The 15,910-nt window shown below is 40.6% G+C and overlaps 1 protein-coding gene across 2 annotated transcripts in view; it reads right to left on the bottom strand.

Annotated features, from left to right (window-relative positions):
- Window positions 1-1,143: 1,143 nt before the first annotated feature.
- DMXL1 (Dmx like 1) overlaps window positions 1,144-15,910 on the bottom strand; it is a 268,508-nt gene continuing 253,741 nt past the window's right edge. For both annotated transcript variants that reach the window (XM_073624666.1, XM_073624667.1), the window contains 2 exons: window positions 9,184-9,401; window positions 1,144-3,159 (listed from right to left, as the gene is read on the bottom strand). In XM_073624666.1, the coding sequence (XP_073480767.1) occupies window positions 2,935-3,159; window positions 9,184-9,401 (443 nt within the window). In that variant the 3' untranslated portion in view covers window positions 1,144-2,934. The remainder of the gene's footprint in view (window positions 3,160-9,183; window positions 9,402-15,910) is intronic.

Here is a 15,910-nt window from a genome sequence, read left to right as displayed (position 1 = left end):
CTTTTTGACCTCTCTCTGACCCCTCTTGCTCACATGTAGGCAGGGGGAACTGAGTGGACACTGACTGACAGGTGACAGCAAGCGTCACTGATCCCATCTGCACCCAGTACTGCCACTGATTCCATCAACCCCCCAGGCACTGCCATTATCTGGGCCATGGACGTCACAGGTGGATGGTGCCACCAGGTGGCCCCGTCCCCAGCATTTTTTTTAAATAAAGAAATTGTCAAAAACGGTCTGTTTTTATCACTTTTTTGGTGAATGGGTAGGGGTACAATGTACCTCTACTCATTCACATGGGGGGGGGCTGGGAACCCTCTTGTTTAAAGGGGCTTCCGGGTTCCGATAAGCCCCCTGCCCGCAGACCCCCACAACCACAGCCCAGGGTTATGAAGAAGAGACCCTTGTCCTCATTAACAAAGCACCCCCCCCCCCCCCATCGCCTTAAAATCCATACTTTCATCTGAGCATTTCTTTATGGCCTGGAGGACAACGGACTTGCATCTGGAAATTTTCCTTCCACCTATGTTACAGACTGGCAAGGACATTGCTAACACTACAGCTTGTTCAGGCACTGATCACCCAAAAAATACGGTGGTCGAAATTGAATTTATATATGTAAAATGTTTGGGGGTTCCGAGTAATGTTCTAGCAAAAAAAAAAAAAAGAAAAAGATTTTTACATGTAGGAGAAAAATGCCAGAACTGGTTTGGGTGGCAAGCGGTTAACTTCCTCCATCACAATTTCATAGTGTATGGAAGATTATTTTTTTTATAGTAATTTATTTCAGTCTGTCACTACCCACTAGAAAATTGTTTTCCCTCAATTGCTGTCCCTGTGATACAAGGACAGGAAATAGGGAGAAGCAGTTGTCATCAGGACAGAAAAGCACAGACTTAAATAAAAACATGGCCAAAAGTTCTAAATCTGTTTTTAGTTTAAGTCTATGCCCTGGTTGGTAAGACTACTCATAACTTCCTGTCCAAAGATCAAGTAAGCGGAAACCTCTCCAATAGGGAAACACAACTGACAGAGGCGCTAACACTTTCCACACTAAAATATAAATTTTTGGCAAGCACTAGGGATTACGGGTAAAATGTCACAACATCAAAGTCCAAAGGCAACATTATCAAAGCCAAACTGTATGGTCTCTACTTTTATTGAAAAGATGTTTTACTTAGTACATGACAAATCACATCATTTTTTATGGTTCATTAGAAACTCTGAAAACAAAACACGATTGTTCCCATTGTTTAGTAATAATTGTGGTAATGTATATTCAACTTGTAGGCTTAAAAACAGTCAATTAACACAGTTAAGGTCAGTTGTTTTGTAGCGTTAAAACTACACCTAATGCTATCCTCTACTGTGGAACATTAACTGCTATTCAAGTTATTGCACCTCTTCAGAGACTTAAATTCAGGATTTTGTGGTTGTCAAAGTATTTCAAACAATGAAAATACAATTTACAAAATCATCCTTAGTGGAATAAAAAAAAAAAAAAAATCCCAAGTCCTGAGAATGTTATAAAAGTCACCCATTAGCATTCATATGCCTTCAAATGTATCTTCAACATCAGTCCTCCTATTGTAGCTATATACAGTATATGTTATTGCTAAAGTCATGACACACGTCACGTCCATACTTGGCCAATGAAAATAAATACATCAAGAAGCCGTTAGCTTATTTACAAAAAACGTTGCATGGGACTTTAAATAGCTTATTGGGCATGTGGTATGTGTGAATGGTGCTGTACTAGATTTCCTCTGAAGAACAACTTTCTCCAATTCTTGCAGACTGAACAGTCCCCAACAATGTACAGCTGCTATTCCAGGGAACAGAAGGGTAGAAATCAACTGCATTAAACAAGCTCTCTGACATGTCATGAGAGGGCTACCTACTACTGCCTCTCTCATAAACACCTGCTGTGTGGGGACATTTCCAAGAGACAAAGTGGTAAAATCTATAAAATTCCTTTGATGTCCATTTTATTTTACATTAGCCAGTAACCATTGATTCCAAGGGTCAATCTAAGCTTTTAGCTATAACATATCAGGAAGTAGGATGACAAACGTTGAATTTAGTATTTAACGTGTAGTAAGGAATATACATGTTAAATTAAAAAACAACAAATGAGGCAATAAAAAGTTGAAGTTTCTTGTGCTTTTAGTATTTGGTCATAATCATTACTGAATCTACAGTTTGGCAAAAAAATGTTAACTTTATCTGAAGTCTATAAACTTCACAATATGACCGTATAACCTGTAAAGCTGCTTCACTTTAACATAGTTAAGTGCTTCAAAGACCATATGCTAAAAAGGTCAGACAAAAAAAAAAAAAAAGCCATTTGTTTTTATACCAGAACTCACTATAACATAGGTAAATCTTTACCTAAATCTACTCTTTTATATGACCTTTAAACTGTTCTAAAATATAATTTATCTTCATTTAAGTATATATAACATTATAATTAAATCATAAGTTTCAGATTTTATACACATACCAATAAAATATTTTCCAGGTGTGCAGATTTTTTAAAGAAATTTAAAAATGGGATAAAAGTTAGAAAAAAAAATAAATCAAGAAAACAGCAGCGGTACAAGTATGTAGGAATATATGTATATATCATATTTTACATATTTATCCATTTTCCTATTTTAGGCAACATAGCATTCAATAGATGAATGATCATGTTAATCATATTTAAGGCATCAGTGCTTCAAGGGCAAAAGAAAGAAAGAAAATCACAAAAATAAATACAAACTACGTAAAGCATCATCTTAGTGGCACGTCTGTAATGCATTGCACAATTCACCCGTCGGCCACCTCTCACTTTCATACATAAAGTTTAATCCACTTTCAGTGCTAGTGCAGGACAAAGCATTGTAAAACCACTCAAATGTTCACAGGGGTTAAACAATACAAAATGGTAATTCAAAGAAAAAATTTGACGTCGTTTCTTAGGGGGTCATTTATTGTGCTAAAACGATCTGGTAATGTTCTCATTTTGACAGTGCCATCAGCGCCACATGAAAAGATGTAGTTGGCTGGTCCAGTCTCTATCTGCATCACCCCTGTTCCAATATTTCTGAAGAGGGACTGTCGCGCATGCTCATTGAGAAAAGTGTGCAGCAATGTGAAATTTGTAAGGCTCCAGATCTGCAAGGAAAACAAAATATGGGTGAGAAAATACTTCCAGCCAAAACCCAAATTTGAAAAGAAGGGGATGATTCTCCATGTCACTGTAACATATTTGATCTAGCCAAAAAGCTAGAGTGATGTCAACAGTCTTACACTGAAAAGTTACTGTCACAAGTCAGTAAAATCACTGCTGCCAACTAAGCCTTTGGGGAGGCAGAGTCTGGCTGCAAAATTTAGAAGAGCACACTCGTTTTGATTTAACGTAAGCCACGTTATTTTCAAACATGTTAGAATTACCACATTGTATTTTTTATGTTTATTTACTAGATACGTTAGATAGTGCTTTACATAAATATTCACCCCCCCTTATAATTTTTCAAATTTATAGTGTTATAACATGAAAATAAAAAGCATTTAAAAAGGAATTTTTAACATACGATTTATTCAACATACATAACACTTTATATAGGCAAAAAGCGTTTTTAGAAGATGGTCAAAAATGGCAGCCTAAAGGTTTTCCTCTAAAATTGGCCTCTATTTGTCTCTTGCCCTCAAACTTGACTAGTTTTCTACATGCCAATAGAAAGCACCCTTATAACATGATGCTACCAATATGGGGTAGTGTTCTCAGGTGATGGGCAGTGTCGGCATAGCATTTTCTGATAAGTTCAAAAAGTGAGTCCAGAGTGTTTTTACATGTTTACCATTTTCAAATACTTTATGGAAAACTCACTGTTCTAGTTTTGTTTTTTCACTCTTTTATAAATTCTGGATTTGTGATAAATTTGGGTTATAGTTGTCTCAGAGTTATCACTGGCCTCCTAATCGCTTTTCTCACCAACACCCTCCTTAGCTAGAAGGGCATCTCTCTTAGATTTTGTGAAAGGCCTGCTCAAGTTAGCTGTGTCATATGATTTCAATGTTGTAATAATGGATTTAAAGTGGTTGTAAAGTCAGATTTACAAATAACTGGCATGCCCTCCGCTGTATAAAGATATAAAGTACCTATTTGTCAGTTATTCTAAAAAAAAAAATTAAAAAAATCATAAATACCTTTTTGCACAGCTCCACTCTGGTGTCACGTGACCTCCCTCTGCTCTCCTTCCCTGATCTAAGGAGAGCAGCGGGAGGGGCGGAGATTCCCCTCTGACGTAAGCCGGCCAGCAGAGGGAGATCACGTGACCACACAGAGGCACTGTGCAAGAAAGTATTTAGGATTTTACATTTTAGAAAAACTGACACACAGTACTTTGTATATTCATACAACATGCTTTACAGCCACAGGGAATAGCGACAAGAGTAGAGGGGAAGGATGGGCAGGAGATTGAATCTCACACAAAGAAATGAAATGATAGGCAATAGGGAGAGAAAAGGAGGAGAGACTGAGTACAGAGCAGGATGACTGAGGTACATAAACTGACCACGGTATCATGGATCAGCAGTAATGATTACCATAGTCAGTGCACCGAGGGGGGGCACAGGAACATGCAGGATCAACCAGGTATTTTACAACATAGAATTTGACAAATGACACTGCAGAAGCACTGTGGCATTTTTATCATGCTTTAAAGGAACAGAAGCTTTTTTCTTTTTTGGGTTACAACCGTTTTAACAGTGCTCCAGGGATGTTCAGACCGTTATTCAAATTACATCAGATTATTTCTGAACCTATAAGGAGTGGTCACAATGGAGGGTTTATGTTCAGGTGTGTTGAGGTATATTGCAGGTCGCTACATTAGCCAGCCCATTAAAAATTAAATGTAATGCACCTTAAATAATTTAGGTCCTGCTACATTGTTTTGCAGCACAGCACACCGCAATATACATTATGCAATATTGCAATTCAGGTGTATTCTGGATGTGTGATGGGAGCCGTTCAAAGAGAGCAAAGTGCACCAACACAGTACCACAGGTGGAGTGAACTAGCCCTAACTTACCCAGGGGCATTTCAAAAACGTGTTCATTTTGAGACCATGCAATAATAGTAACAGTAATTGCACTCAAAAGGGTGCCACACATGTAATCAAGTGACTTAAAAAGCCAGATGGTTGCACTAGAATTAAGGAGATCTTTGGGGGATTAAAGAATAAGATCACATTTTGACAAAAAAGAAATAGGTAAAAAAAAAATGTGCATTTGTTATTTTCTTGTTGTAGGAGCTTTTAAAGCAGTGCACCCACGATCAGCACTTGTACCTCATATGGGCAAGCAGATACTTACTGACAGGAAGAATCAGGGCTTTTTTTCAGCTGGAACACAGTTCTTCCACCTTTGGCTCAGGTCTTCTGCTCCCTGCTCACCACTATCACTTGTAAACAAATGTTCAGCTTCTGTGTTTATAAGTGACAGCTCGTCTCCCAACGATCCGTTCCCCAGTGCAGCTCCCACTGAGTGCAGGATGGGGACAAGGGAGATGCAGGTGCCCAGAGTGCAGTGCAAATGAGTACACCCCTACTGGACGATCTCCCTGGAAGTGAGAGAATCAGAGCCACCTACAGTGTGCGAGAGGTCCTAGAGCCGGCTGGGTGCTTCAGCTTAATACAGCAACAAAAGTACGACACGTGGAAGATGGTGGCACTTTTAATGAGTGGAAAATATGGGACATTGGAGGGGGGTTGCATGTAGAGGTCAGAACTGAGAGAGGGATGAAAGTGAGATGTGGAAGAAGGCTGAACTTCGTAATCTGCATGCAGAGCACCTCTGAACTCTACACTATGTGTGTAAACTCCCCCCTCCCCCCCAACTCTGCACTTGGTACCTAAAGGGGCACTAAATACCAGAAGTGCATGAAGATCCTCCCACTGTTCCTAAAATTTTACCACACCCACTATTTGGTGCGGTTTGGAGGGTGTGTGGGAAGTCGTGGTCGAGTTCTTGCACCTATTCTCTAAGAAAAAAAGCCCTGGGAAGAATCAATGAACTACCGCAGTACTCACGGCACCATGGTAGTTCATCAAGAACTTGAAGTTTTCCATTCACAGAGGGCTAGGAATGAGTGGCGCGGCAGGAGCCCCGCATTGCTGCGTTTTAAAAAAATTGACAGCAGCGGGGGGATTGGGGGCCGGTCCTTTTCGTAACATGTTACACCCTGAATATGGTGAACTTATCCTTTAAGCACAGAGTACATGCTTAAGCATGTAATGCTGTTCAATTATTTTTTTCCATTTGTAATTTTTTTTTTTTATAATTATGTTGATTGTTTTCCACTTTAAAATTATGGCCTACAGTAATATTGTGAAATCAGTTGGTAACCCCTGTTTAAATCGATTTTAATTCCATGCTGTAAAACCACAAAATGTGGAAAGCTCTGTAACAATGTAAAAAAACGCATAGACCCATGTGTAAATATTACTGCAGTCTTAGTACCGAATACACTTTTCACCAGTGATCCTCTACATCATTTTATTGCAAGCCTCAACATTTAATTTGGGGGTGGGGGTTTCCAGGATGATAGCAAGAAAATTACTGCAGAAGAAATGTGCATTTTTATCTTAACTATTAAAGGTTCATTTTTATTTTTTTTTTAACAAACATGTTATACTTACCTGCTATGTGCAATGTTTTTGCACAGAAGCCCTGATCCTCCTCTTCTACAGTTGTTGTTGGCGTTCCTGGCTCCTCCTTTTCTCAGTGTGCCACCATAGGAAGACACTTCCTATTGCGTCACACCTGCTAAGCCGCGCTGCCCGTATCAGACACAGACAACGCGGCTGTGAGGAGGGAGAGAGTAGAGAGAGACGCTGCTCTCAAGCACAGCGCTGCATCAAAAATTGGCTCAGGTATGTATAAGGGAGAAAACTGCACACAAAGTTTTTTGTTACCTTAATGCAGAGAATGCACTTAGGTAAAAAAACATCCTGCCTTTAAACTCTCCAGCGATATGAACAGTGTTTTCTGTATCCCATTCACACTGCAACACAGTACAGAGCTGCATTTTATTGCAGCACACTGTACAGAATCGTATAGTAGTGTACAAGCCGATGTACATCTGTCTTTATGTAAGTGCATTTTTTAAATTTCTTAAATAAAGTTGGCATATTACACTTTTGGCTCTCTTCATTTCTATGAGCTTATAACCTGCGCTATGGAGGAGGAAGAGAAAAGGAGCAGCTAAAAAAGTGCGTGGATTTCTAGCCAAACCACTTCAATACAGGGCACTTTCACCCCCTTCCAATTTTCAGCTTTCAGCACTGTCACACTTTAAATGACAATTGTGCAGTCATGCAACATTGTACCCATGTAAAATTATTCTAATTTTATTGAGACAGATAGAGCTTTCTTTTGGTGGTATTTCATCACCACAGTTTTTTTTTTTTTTTTTTTAATGGAAAAAAAAAAATGAAAATTTGAAAAAATAAATCCTTTTTCCTTTGTTTCTGTTATACAATTTTGCAAATTAGTACATTTTCTTCTTCACTGATGTGCGTCGATAGGCTGCATTGATGGGCACTGATGCATCTGACCAGAACACAATTTTCCATGTGGTCTCAGAAACTTCAAGGTGCATTTAACCACTTACCGACTGGCTCCTGTAAATATACGTCGGCACTTTGAAGATGGATATCTCGGTAATGGCAGCAGCTGCTGCCACAACCGAGGTATCCATCTTTACAGGAGCCGGTTCTGTGTACGATAATGGTGGTCTCTGCGTTCACCGCGAGATCACCGTTATCGGCGGCGGGAGAGGTGCCACCCCCCCTCCGCCGCTCTCCAGCGCCCTCCACCGCCCTCCCGGCGGAGGCGATCGGGACCTTTCTGTGCCTGGGTATGGAGACGAGTGAGGCTAAGATGGCCGCCACCCATCTCCATACCATTGGACGGCTGAAGCGACATCATTACGTCAGCTCCGCCCACTTTTCTTAAAGGCATATTTTTTTTTTTTATGTCATTTTTTTAATCTTTTTTTGCTGTTTGCTGTGGGAACGTTTCTATGCTATTTTTATATTTGGAAAACGTGAGTTGAATACTAAAGATAATAATAAATAAACTGGTTATACGTTATTGCACTATTGGAGTATTATTTTTATTTCACATGTGGAACGATCTTTTGCACATCAATCTGGTTTGTGGATTGCCACTGTGACCCTTATGATGCGGTCAGAAAGCATTTGAGCCTTACACGAGAGTGTGGGCACTGAGAGTCGGTGAGTGGATTTCCATAGGGAGTGGGATCACTGAACACTTGGGTGTGGTGGAAGTTATAAGAAGAAGTCACCATTTAAGGACTTTTTTTTGTGATTTTTTGATTACAATATTTTTTGATATGTTTTAATAATATCACTTGTCACTTGGGGGATATATTGCACATATATTGTTGTTTTTTTCACTGGATCGCCTGAAATAAGGAATTTTTTATATAGAAGTTATATCTTAGCGCCACTGTGTTTTTTCACTTTATTTAGCTATTTTCGTTTAGAAAAACACTCTGTTTACAATATATAAAATTCCACCACCTAAATCTTCTTCCTTCAGATTTCTTGTGTTCAACACAATTTTTCATCCAACGTGCAAAAACCCATTCCCTCAGTGCCCTTTCGCACTTATATGCTCACCTGATACTTAGACCTCTAAATCATAGGAGGTCCAACATCGCTCAAATGTGACTCCAATAGTGGTACCATACATAGTCAAATATATACGCACATCCAATTTGAAATTCCTTTTTATTGTTTTATTGATGTGATATGGTTAGTCGCTGCATCATTTGTATTCCTTGTGAAATTATAAGTTTTGATACTACAGAAAAAGAAAAACTTTGGGCATGAGGGGGCTTACATAAGAAAGATCTGCCAGACATTTCTTGACATTATGTCCATAGCAACAAATTGGCATCAAAGTGTAATTTTTGGAGTGCAAAGGTAATTAAAAAAAAAAAAAATCGGAATGGTTGCTAAAGACAAGGAGAAAATTTTATTTTGTTATGGGCAAATTAAATTTTTATGCTTTTGGCCTCAACAGAAAAATGTGATTGATGCCTGGTACTTTTTTAGGATCAAGAAAGATTTTGTAGATATTGAAAACCTTAAAGAGACAGACACTTACCTTAATGTTTCCTTCTGCAGATCCTGTAATGAAATATTCTTCTGTTGTGTCTATAGCAATGGCCTTCACAGCAGAATCATGGCTCTGGAAAACATGCCTTTGTTGTCTCTGACGCAAGTCAAACAAACATGTGAATCCTTTCCTGCCTCCAGATATTAGCAGCTGGTTTTTTGGTGCATAAGCAACCACAGTTGCTCCACTGTCATGGCAAGTAAAGGCTGCAAATCGAGATGAAAAGATAATAAAAACTTTTTTTTTTTCAACTGAGAAGTACCCATAGAAATGGGGATGCTCCCCACTGTCCCACTCAAAATACCAGTTTAACAGTACCTATACTGCTGCAACTATATATGGGAAATATAATTTCATACCAATGGCTGTGCGCTGTCTATGTACAATTTATTTTCATATAAAACATGAATATATTAAAACGTATATAATTATGGCACCCTGTAGGGTTGGACTGATACAGGGTTCTCATCATGCATCATGGCTTACTAGCTGTAGCTCGATAGTAGAGCTGTACGATTCTGGATAAATATGAGAAGCACAATTTTTTTGCTTTAAATAAAGATCACGATTCTCAGCGTAACATCATCTTTCACACGATACAAAAAAAATTGGGCTAACTGTACGGTTTCTTAAAGTGTATTTTATCCCAAAAAATTGCTTTTGAAAGACCGCTGCGCAAATACAGTGTGACATAAAATATTGCAATGACTGCCATTTTATTCTCTATAAAAAATTATTATATATATATATATATATATATTTTGTTTTTGTTTGGGGGTTCAAAGTAATTTTCTAGCAAAAAAATACTGATTTTAACCACTTGCCGACTGCCCGCCATCGTTATACTTCGGCTGTTTAGGCTCGATTCACACCTATGCATGTTGCTTTTGAGCGTTTTTGGAGTTTTCTTTGTCATGCTTGCCACGTTTTTGAGCAGCGTTTTTGTAGCGTTTTTACAGCGTTTTTGCGGAGTTTTGCGTTTTTTTTTTTTTTTTACAGTTTAAAAAAAACAAACAAAAAAAAAGCCAAAAACGCATCAAAAATGCTGTAAAAACGCTGCAAAAACGGTGCACATGCGTTTTTGATGCTGGTCCATTGAATTGTATTACATGCAAAACGCTGCATTTTGCATGAAAAAAAGTCCCTGACCCTTTCCAAAAATGCAGGGGTACAAAAAGGCATTGATGTGAACATGTTCCATAGGAACCCATGTTAAAAAATTCCCATGCATTTCTGCAAAATGCAAAATGCATCAAAAAATGCGCTAGTGTGAATGGAGCCTTAAAGAGGAATATTGTTGTCATGGCAGCTAGCTTTCATAACCCCGCTATCCTCTTCTTCAGTGGGCGGTCAGCTTTCAGATAAAAGTGGGCTCTGCAGCGGATTCGCAGCGAGGTCACTTTTAACGGTAGCGGGAGAGGGCCCCCGCCACGCTCTGGTGCCCTCGGCCGCTTAACGGAGCCGTTGGTAGCGGCAAAGGCGATCGGGATCCTTCACGGTCTGTGGTATGGAGCTGACTGAGGGGGAAGGTGGCCCCCCACTTGGTTCCATACCATTGCAAGGCGGAAGCGACGTCATAACGTCACTTCCACCCATAGCTCTTAAAGGGAAATTTTTTAATTTTTTTTTTCTCAAACTACTTTTTTCTGCATTTTAGTGTAAATATGAGAGCTGAGGTCTTTTTGACCCCACATCTCATATTTAAGAGGTCCTGTCATGCTTTTTCTCTATTACAAGGGATGTTTACATTCCTTGTAATAGGAATACAAGTGAAACAATTTTTTATTTCAAAAGAACAGTGTAAAACTAAAAACCAAAAACTAAAAAGTGAAATAAATAAATGCTCGCGTGCAGAAGCAAATGCAGTGTTCAAACCACACGAGAGGTATCACCGCGATCTTTAGAGTGAGAGTGATAATTCCAGCCTTTGACCTCCTCTGTAACTTAAAACATGCAACCTATAGAATTTTTTAAACATCACCTATGGAGATTTGTAAGGGTAAAAGTTTGTCGCCATTCCATTTGAGCGGGCGCAATTTTGCAGCATGACATGTTGGGTATCAATTTACTTGGCGTAACATTATCTTTCACAATATAAACAAAAAAATAGGCTGACTTTACTGTTGTCTCATTTAATTAAAAAAAAGTGTATTTTTTCCAAAAAAAAGTGTAAGACCGCTGCGCAAATACGGTGTGACAGAAAGTATTGCAACAACCTCCATTTTATTCTCTAGAGTGTTAGAAAAAAATATGTTTGGGGGTTCCAAGTAATTTTCTAGAAAAAAAAAACCTGATTTTAACTTGTAAACACCAAATCTCAAAACGAGGCTCTGTCCTTAAGTGGTTAACTTGTAAGCAACAAGTGTCAAAAAAGGTTTAGCCTTTAAGTGGTTAAACTGCCCTCATTTGTAGACCGAAGTTCATCCCTTTGACATAAAAGAACCAAGAGATACATGGTTTATCTTCATCTCAGCGCTGTTGATAAACATTTTCCAGCTGTTTGTTTTTTTTGACAACTCTGAGCAGAGGACGGCTCTGCACTCGTTTAACATGAATCGTGGAAATGCTGTATTAAGATCATGAGGGGGGTTGAATCAAGATCATGATTTTTTAACGATTAATTGTGCAGCTCTACTCAATAGTACAATTAAACTCCAATATTCATTTAGGCTAACTCCACATATAACCAATATTTTTGTTTTGCTTGGTTACTGCCAATTTGAATCACATGTTGGCTTCTTTTATCTGTCAAAGACTCCAGTGACAACATCCCTACAAGAATTTGCAGCCCTGTCCAACTACTACAGTCATCACAAAGCCAGCTGATGGTGTCATGCCCTTTTGTGGATATATGGAGCTTCTGACTACAAAAATGCAACATCCTCAGTGAAGTTTTTGTGGTGGGGAAGAAGAGGCATAAATTTCTGCAAAGAACATCCTGCACAAAGCCATTATCAGACTTAGACAAAGAAAGGTAAAAGGTAAGCCTGCACAATTATAAAAAACATTAAATATTGAAATTTCCTGCAAGAGCCCAATTGTGGCTGGTTTTGTTTGAGTGTTATATTCTGTAATGCTTTGCACAAACCAGGTTATAGGCAATTCAGGCTGCCCAACTTCGAAGGGGAGTGTAGATTTAATATGCATATGATGCACCCGACTGTCTATTGGCATCAGGCCATTCTTGATACACAAATCGTCACTGAAGGGACCAACACAGAACCATCATAAACAGGTATTAAGGTGTGAAAATCAGGGAACGTGAGCCAAAAAATAATGACTATTTATGTGTTTTTAAGTCAGGTCTAGGGATAATCTACAACACAATGGAATCTTAACAGCCATTCAAAATTCATTATAACAAATAAGATTTAGCCAAAATGATCTGGTGTCAGACATTATATTCCTCAGAAAAGCAGAGAAGTTATTCTTATTCATATGTTGGCTGTATTTTAAAATGTGAAAAGACAAGCTATGCATAAAATTATATTCTTCACATAAATCACAGTCCCACATTACCTCCCTCACCCTCCTGCTTATCCTAATCTCTGGTGACATATCCCCAAACCCTGGGCCACCATCATCTGTCTTTGCCCAACGCTCCCATCCCCCTACACCCTCTGGCAGGAGCCGAAACCCACAGAACTTGGTCTCTATTCCTCTTTCCAAAACCAGCCCCCCCTTTTCCTGTGCCCTGTGGAATGCACGTTCTGTCTGCAACAAACTCACCGCCCTCCACGACCTCTTCATCACAAATTCCTTTAACCTACTTGCCATTACTGAAACCTGGCTTCATGAATCGGATACTATTTCTCCTGCTTCCCTCTCCCATGGGGGCCTTCTCGGGACTCACTCCCCCAGACCAAGTGGACGGAAGGGAGGTGGAGTGGGAATCCTTCTAGCCCCATGCAGCACCTATCAGGTTCTTCACCCACCTCCCTCTCTGACACTCTCCTCTTTTGAGGCACACTGCATTCGTCTTTTCTCTCCTATTTCTCTAAGAATTGCTGTCATCTACCGGCCCCCTGGACCGGTATCAGCCTTTCTTGATGACTTCTCTGCCTGGCTACCCTACTTTCTCTCTTCTGAAATCCCCACAATTATTCTTGGGGACTTCAACATCCCTGTCAACACTAACACTACTATTACTTCTAAACTTCTTAATCTAACCTCATCGCTTGACCTGAAGCAATGGATACAGGCTCCTACCCACTCCAACGGCAACACCCTTGCCTTCTCCTATCTGTGCACTCCGTGCAACCTTTCCAACAATCCACTCCCACTCTCTGATCACCACCTTATTAGTTTTGCTCTCTCCTTGTCTTCCACCTCTTCTCCCTCCAACCGCCTAACAGTTATACGCAGAAACCTTCGCCACCTCAACCCTTCTCTTCTCTACTCTGATACTGATCACCTCTATGACAAAATCTCCCCCCTGTCCTGCCCCAACCTAGCTACTTTCATCTACAACAGCTCACTGTCTTCCTCCCTAGACAAGCTGGCCCCCCTCACTACACGCAGAATTAGGCCCCGACTGCTACAACCCTGGCAAACAGATGACACCAGAAGTCTCAGAAAACGTAGCCGCGCTCTTGAGCGCCTGTGGCATAAGACTAAGACCCAGGAAGACTTCACACAATATAAATCTGCCCTCCTAAAATACTACTCCTGCCTTCACACTGCCAAACAGACCTACTTTATCACACTCATTAACACCTTCTCATCCAGTCCACGTCAACTCTTCTCTACCTTCAACACTCTACTCTGTCCTCCACTGCCTCCACCCACCAACTCACTCACTGCCCAGGAGATTGCCAATCACTTCAAAACTAAGATTGATACAATTCATGAGGAGATCGCCAATGCGCAAAAACCTCCCCCATGCAACACCCCATGTCCACAGATACAATCATTACTTCCCTCATTCAACCCTGCTACTACTACTGAGGTTGCTAAACTTTTATCTAGCACTCATCTAACCACTTGCCCCCTGGATCCTGTTCCCTCGCAAATGCTACGCTCACCCTCTGACTCGATTCTACGCTCTCTAACTCACATTTTCAACCTCTCCCTCTCTTGTGGCATCTTCCCAAACTCTCTAAAACATGCGCTAGTCACCCCCATACTAAAAAAGCCCTCACTGGATCCCACCAATCTCAACAACTTACGTCCCATCTCCTTACTCTCCTTCTCCTCCAAACTTCTTGAAAGACTGGTCTACAACCGACTAAGCAACCATCTGACCATGAATAAACTTCTTGATCCCCTTCAGTCCGGTTTTCGCCCTCAACACTCCACGGAAACTGCTCTCCTTAAACTCTCAAATGACCTACTAATGGCTAAAGCCAATGGACACTATTCTGTACTACTTCTCCTGGATCTCTCTGCTGCCTTTGACACAGTGGACCACCCCCTCCTCCTCAAAAAACTCCACTCCTTTGGCCTCCGTGACTGTACTCTTCGCTGGTTCTCATCCTACCTATCCCACCGCTCCTTCAGTGTCACTTACAACTCTACTTCCTCATCTCCTCTTCCTTTTTCCGTTGGGGTCCCCCAAGGTTCTGTTCTCGGACCTCTCCTTTTCTCAATCTACACCACCTCCTTGGGTCAGTTGATTGCCTCCCACGGCTTTAAATATCATCTCTACGCTGAGGACACCCAAATCTATCTCTCCACCCCCCAGCTCTCTCCATCTGTCTCCTCACGCATTACCAACTTACTAGCAGACATATCAGCCTGGATGTCACATCACTTTCTCAAACTCAACCTATCCAAAACCGAGCTCATGATATTTCCTCCCTCAGGTGCCACTTCCCCTGATCTCCCTGTCAAGATCAACGGCTCAACTATCAACCCATCTCCCCACGCCAAGGTCCTAGGTGTAATCCTGGACTCTGAACTAACCTTTCGACCCCACATTCTATCACTATCCATAGCTTGCCGCCTCTGTCTTCGCAACATCTCCAAGATACGCCCCTTCCTAACCAATGACACCACAAAGCTTCTAATCCACTCCTTGGTCATCTCCCGCCTTGACTACTGCAACTCCCTCCTCATTGGTTTACCTCTAAATAGGCTATCCCCACTTCAGTCCATCATGAACGCTGCGGCCAGGCTCATCCACCACACAAACCGCTCAGCGTCTGCTACACCCCTCTGCCAATCCCTCCATTGGCTGCCACTCAGTCACCGAATTAAATTCAAGATACTAACTATAACCTACAAAGCCATCCACAACCTGGCCCCTAGCTACATCTCTAACCTAGTCACAAAATACCAACCTAATCGTTCTCTTCGCTCCTCCCAAGACCTCCTGCTCTCAAACTCCCTTGTCACCTCATCCCATGCTCGCCTTCAGGACTTCTCCAGAGCCTCCCCCATCCTCTGGAATGCTCTACCCCAATTTGTCCGATTTTCTCCTACTTTATCCACTTTCAGACGATCCCTGAAAACTCATCTCTTCAGAGAAGCCTATCTGGCCCCCACCTAACAACTGTACATTTATCTTCTCAATCAGCACATCACCCACAGTTATTACCTCTTGTATCTCTTGACCTTCCCTCTTAGATTGTAAGCTCTAAGGAGCAGGGCCCTCTGATTCCTACTGTATCAAATTGTATTGTATTTGTACTGTCTACCCTAAAGTTGTAAAGCGCTACGTAAACTGTTGGCGCTATATAAATACTGTATAATAATAATAATAATAATAATAATA

This window comes from Aquarana catesbeiana, linkage group LG01, assembly GCF_042186555.1.
Source record: "Aquarana catesbeiana isolate 2022-GZ linkage group LG01, ASM4218655v1, whole genome shotgun sequence".
Classification (NCBI taxonomy): Eukaryota; Metazoa; Chordata; class Amphibia; order Anura; family Ranidae; genus Aquarana; species Aquarana catesbeiana.
This window is presented reverse-complemented; position numbering and strand designations above follow the sequence as displayed.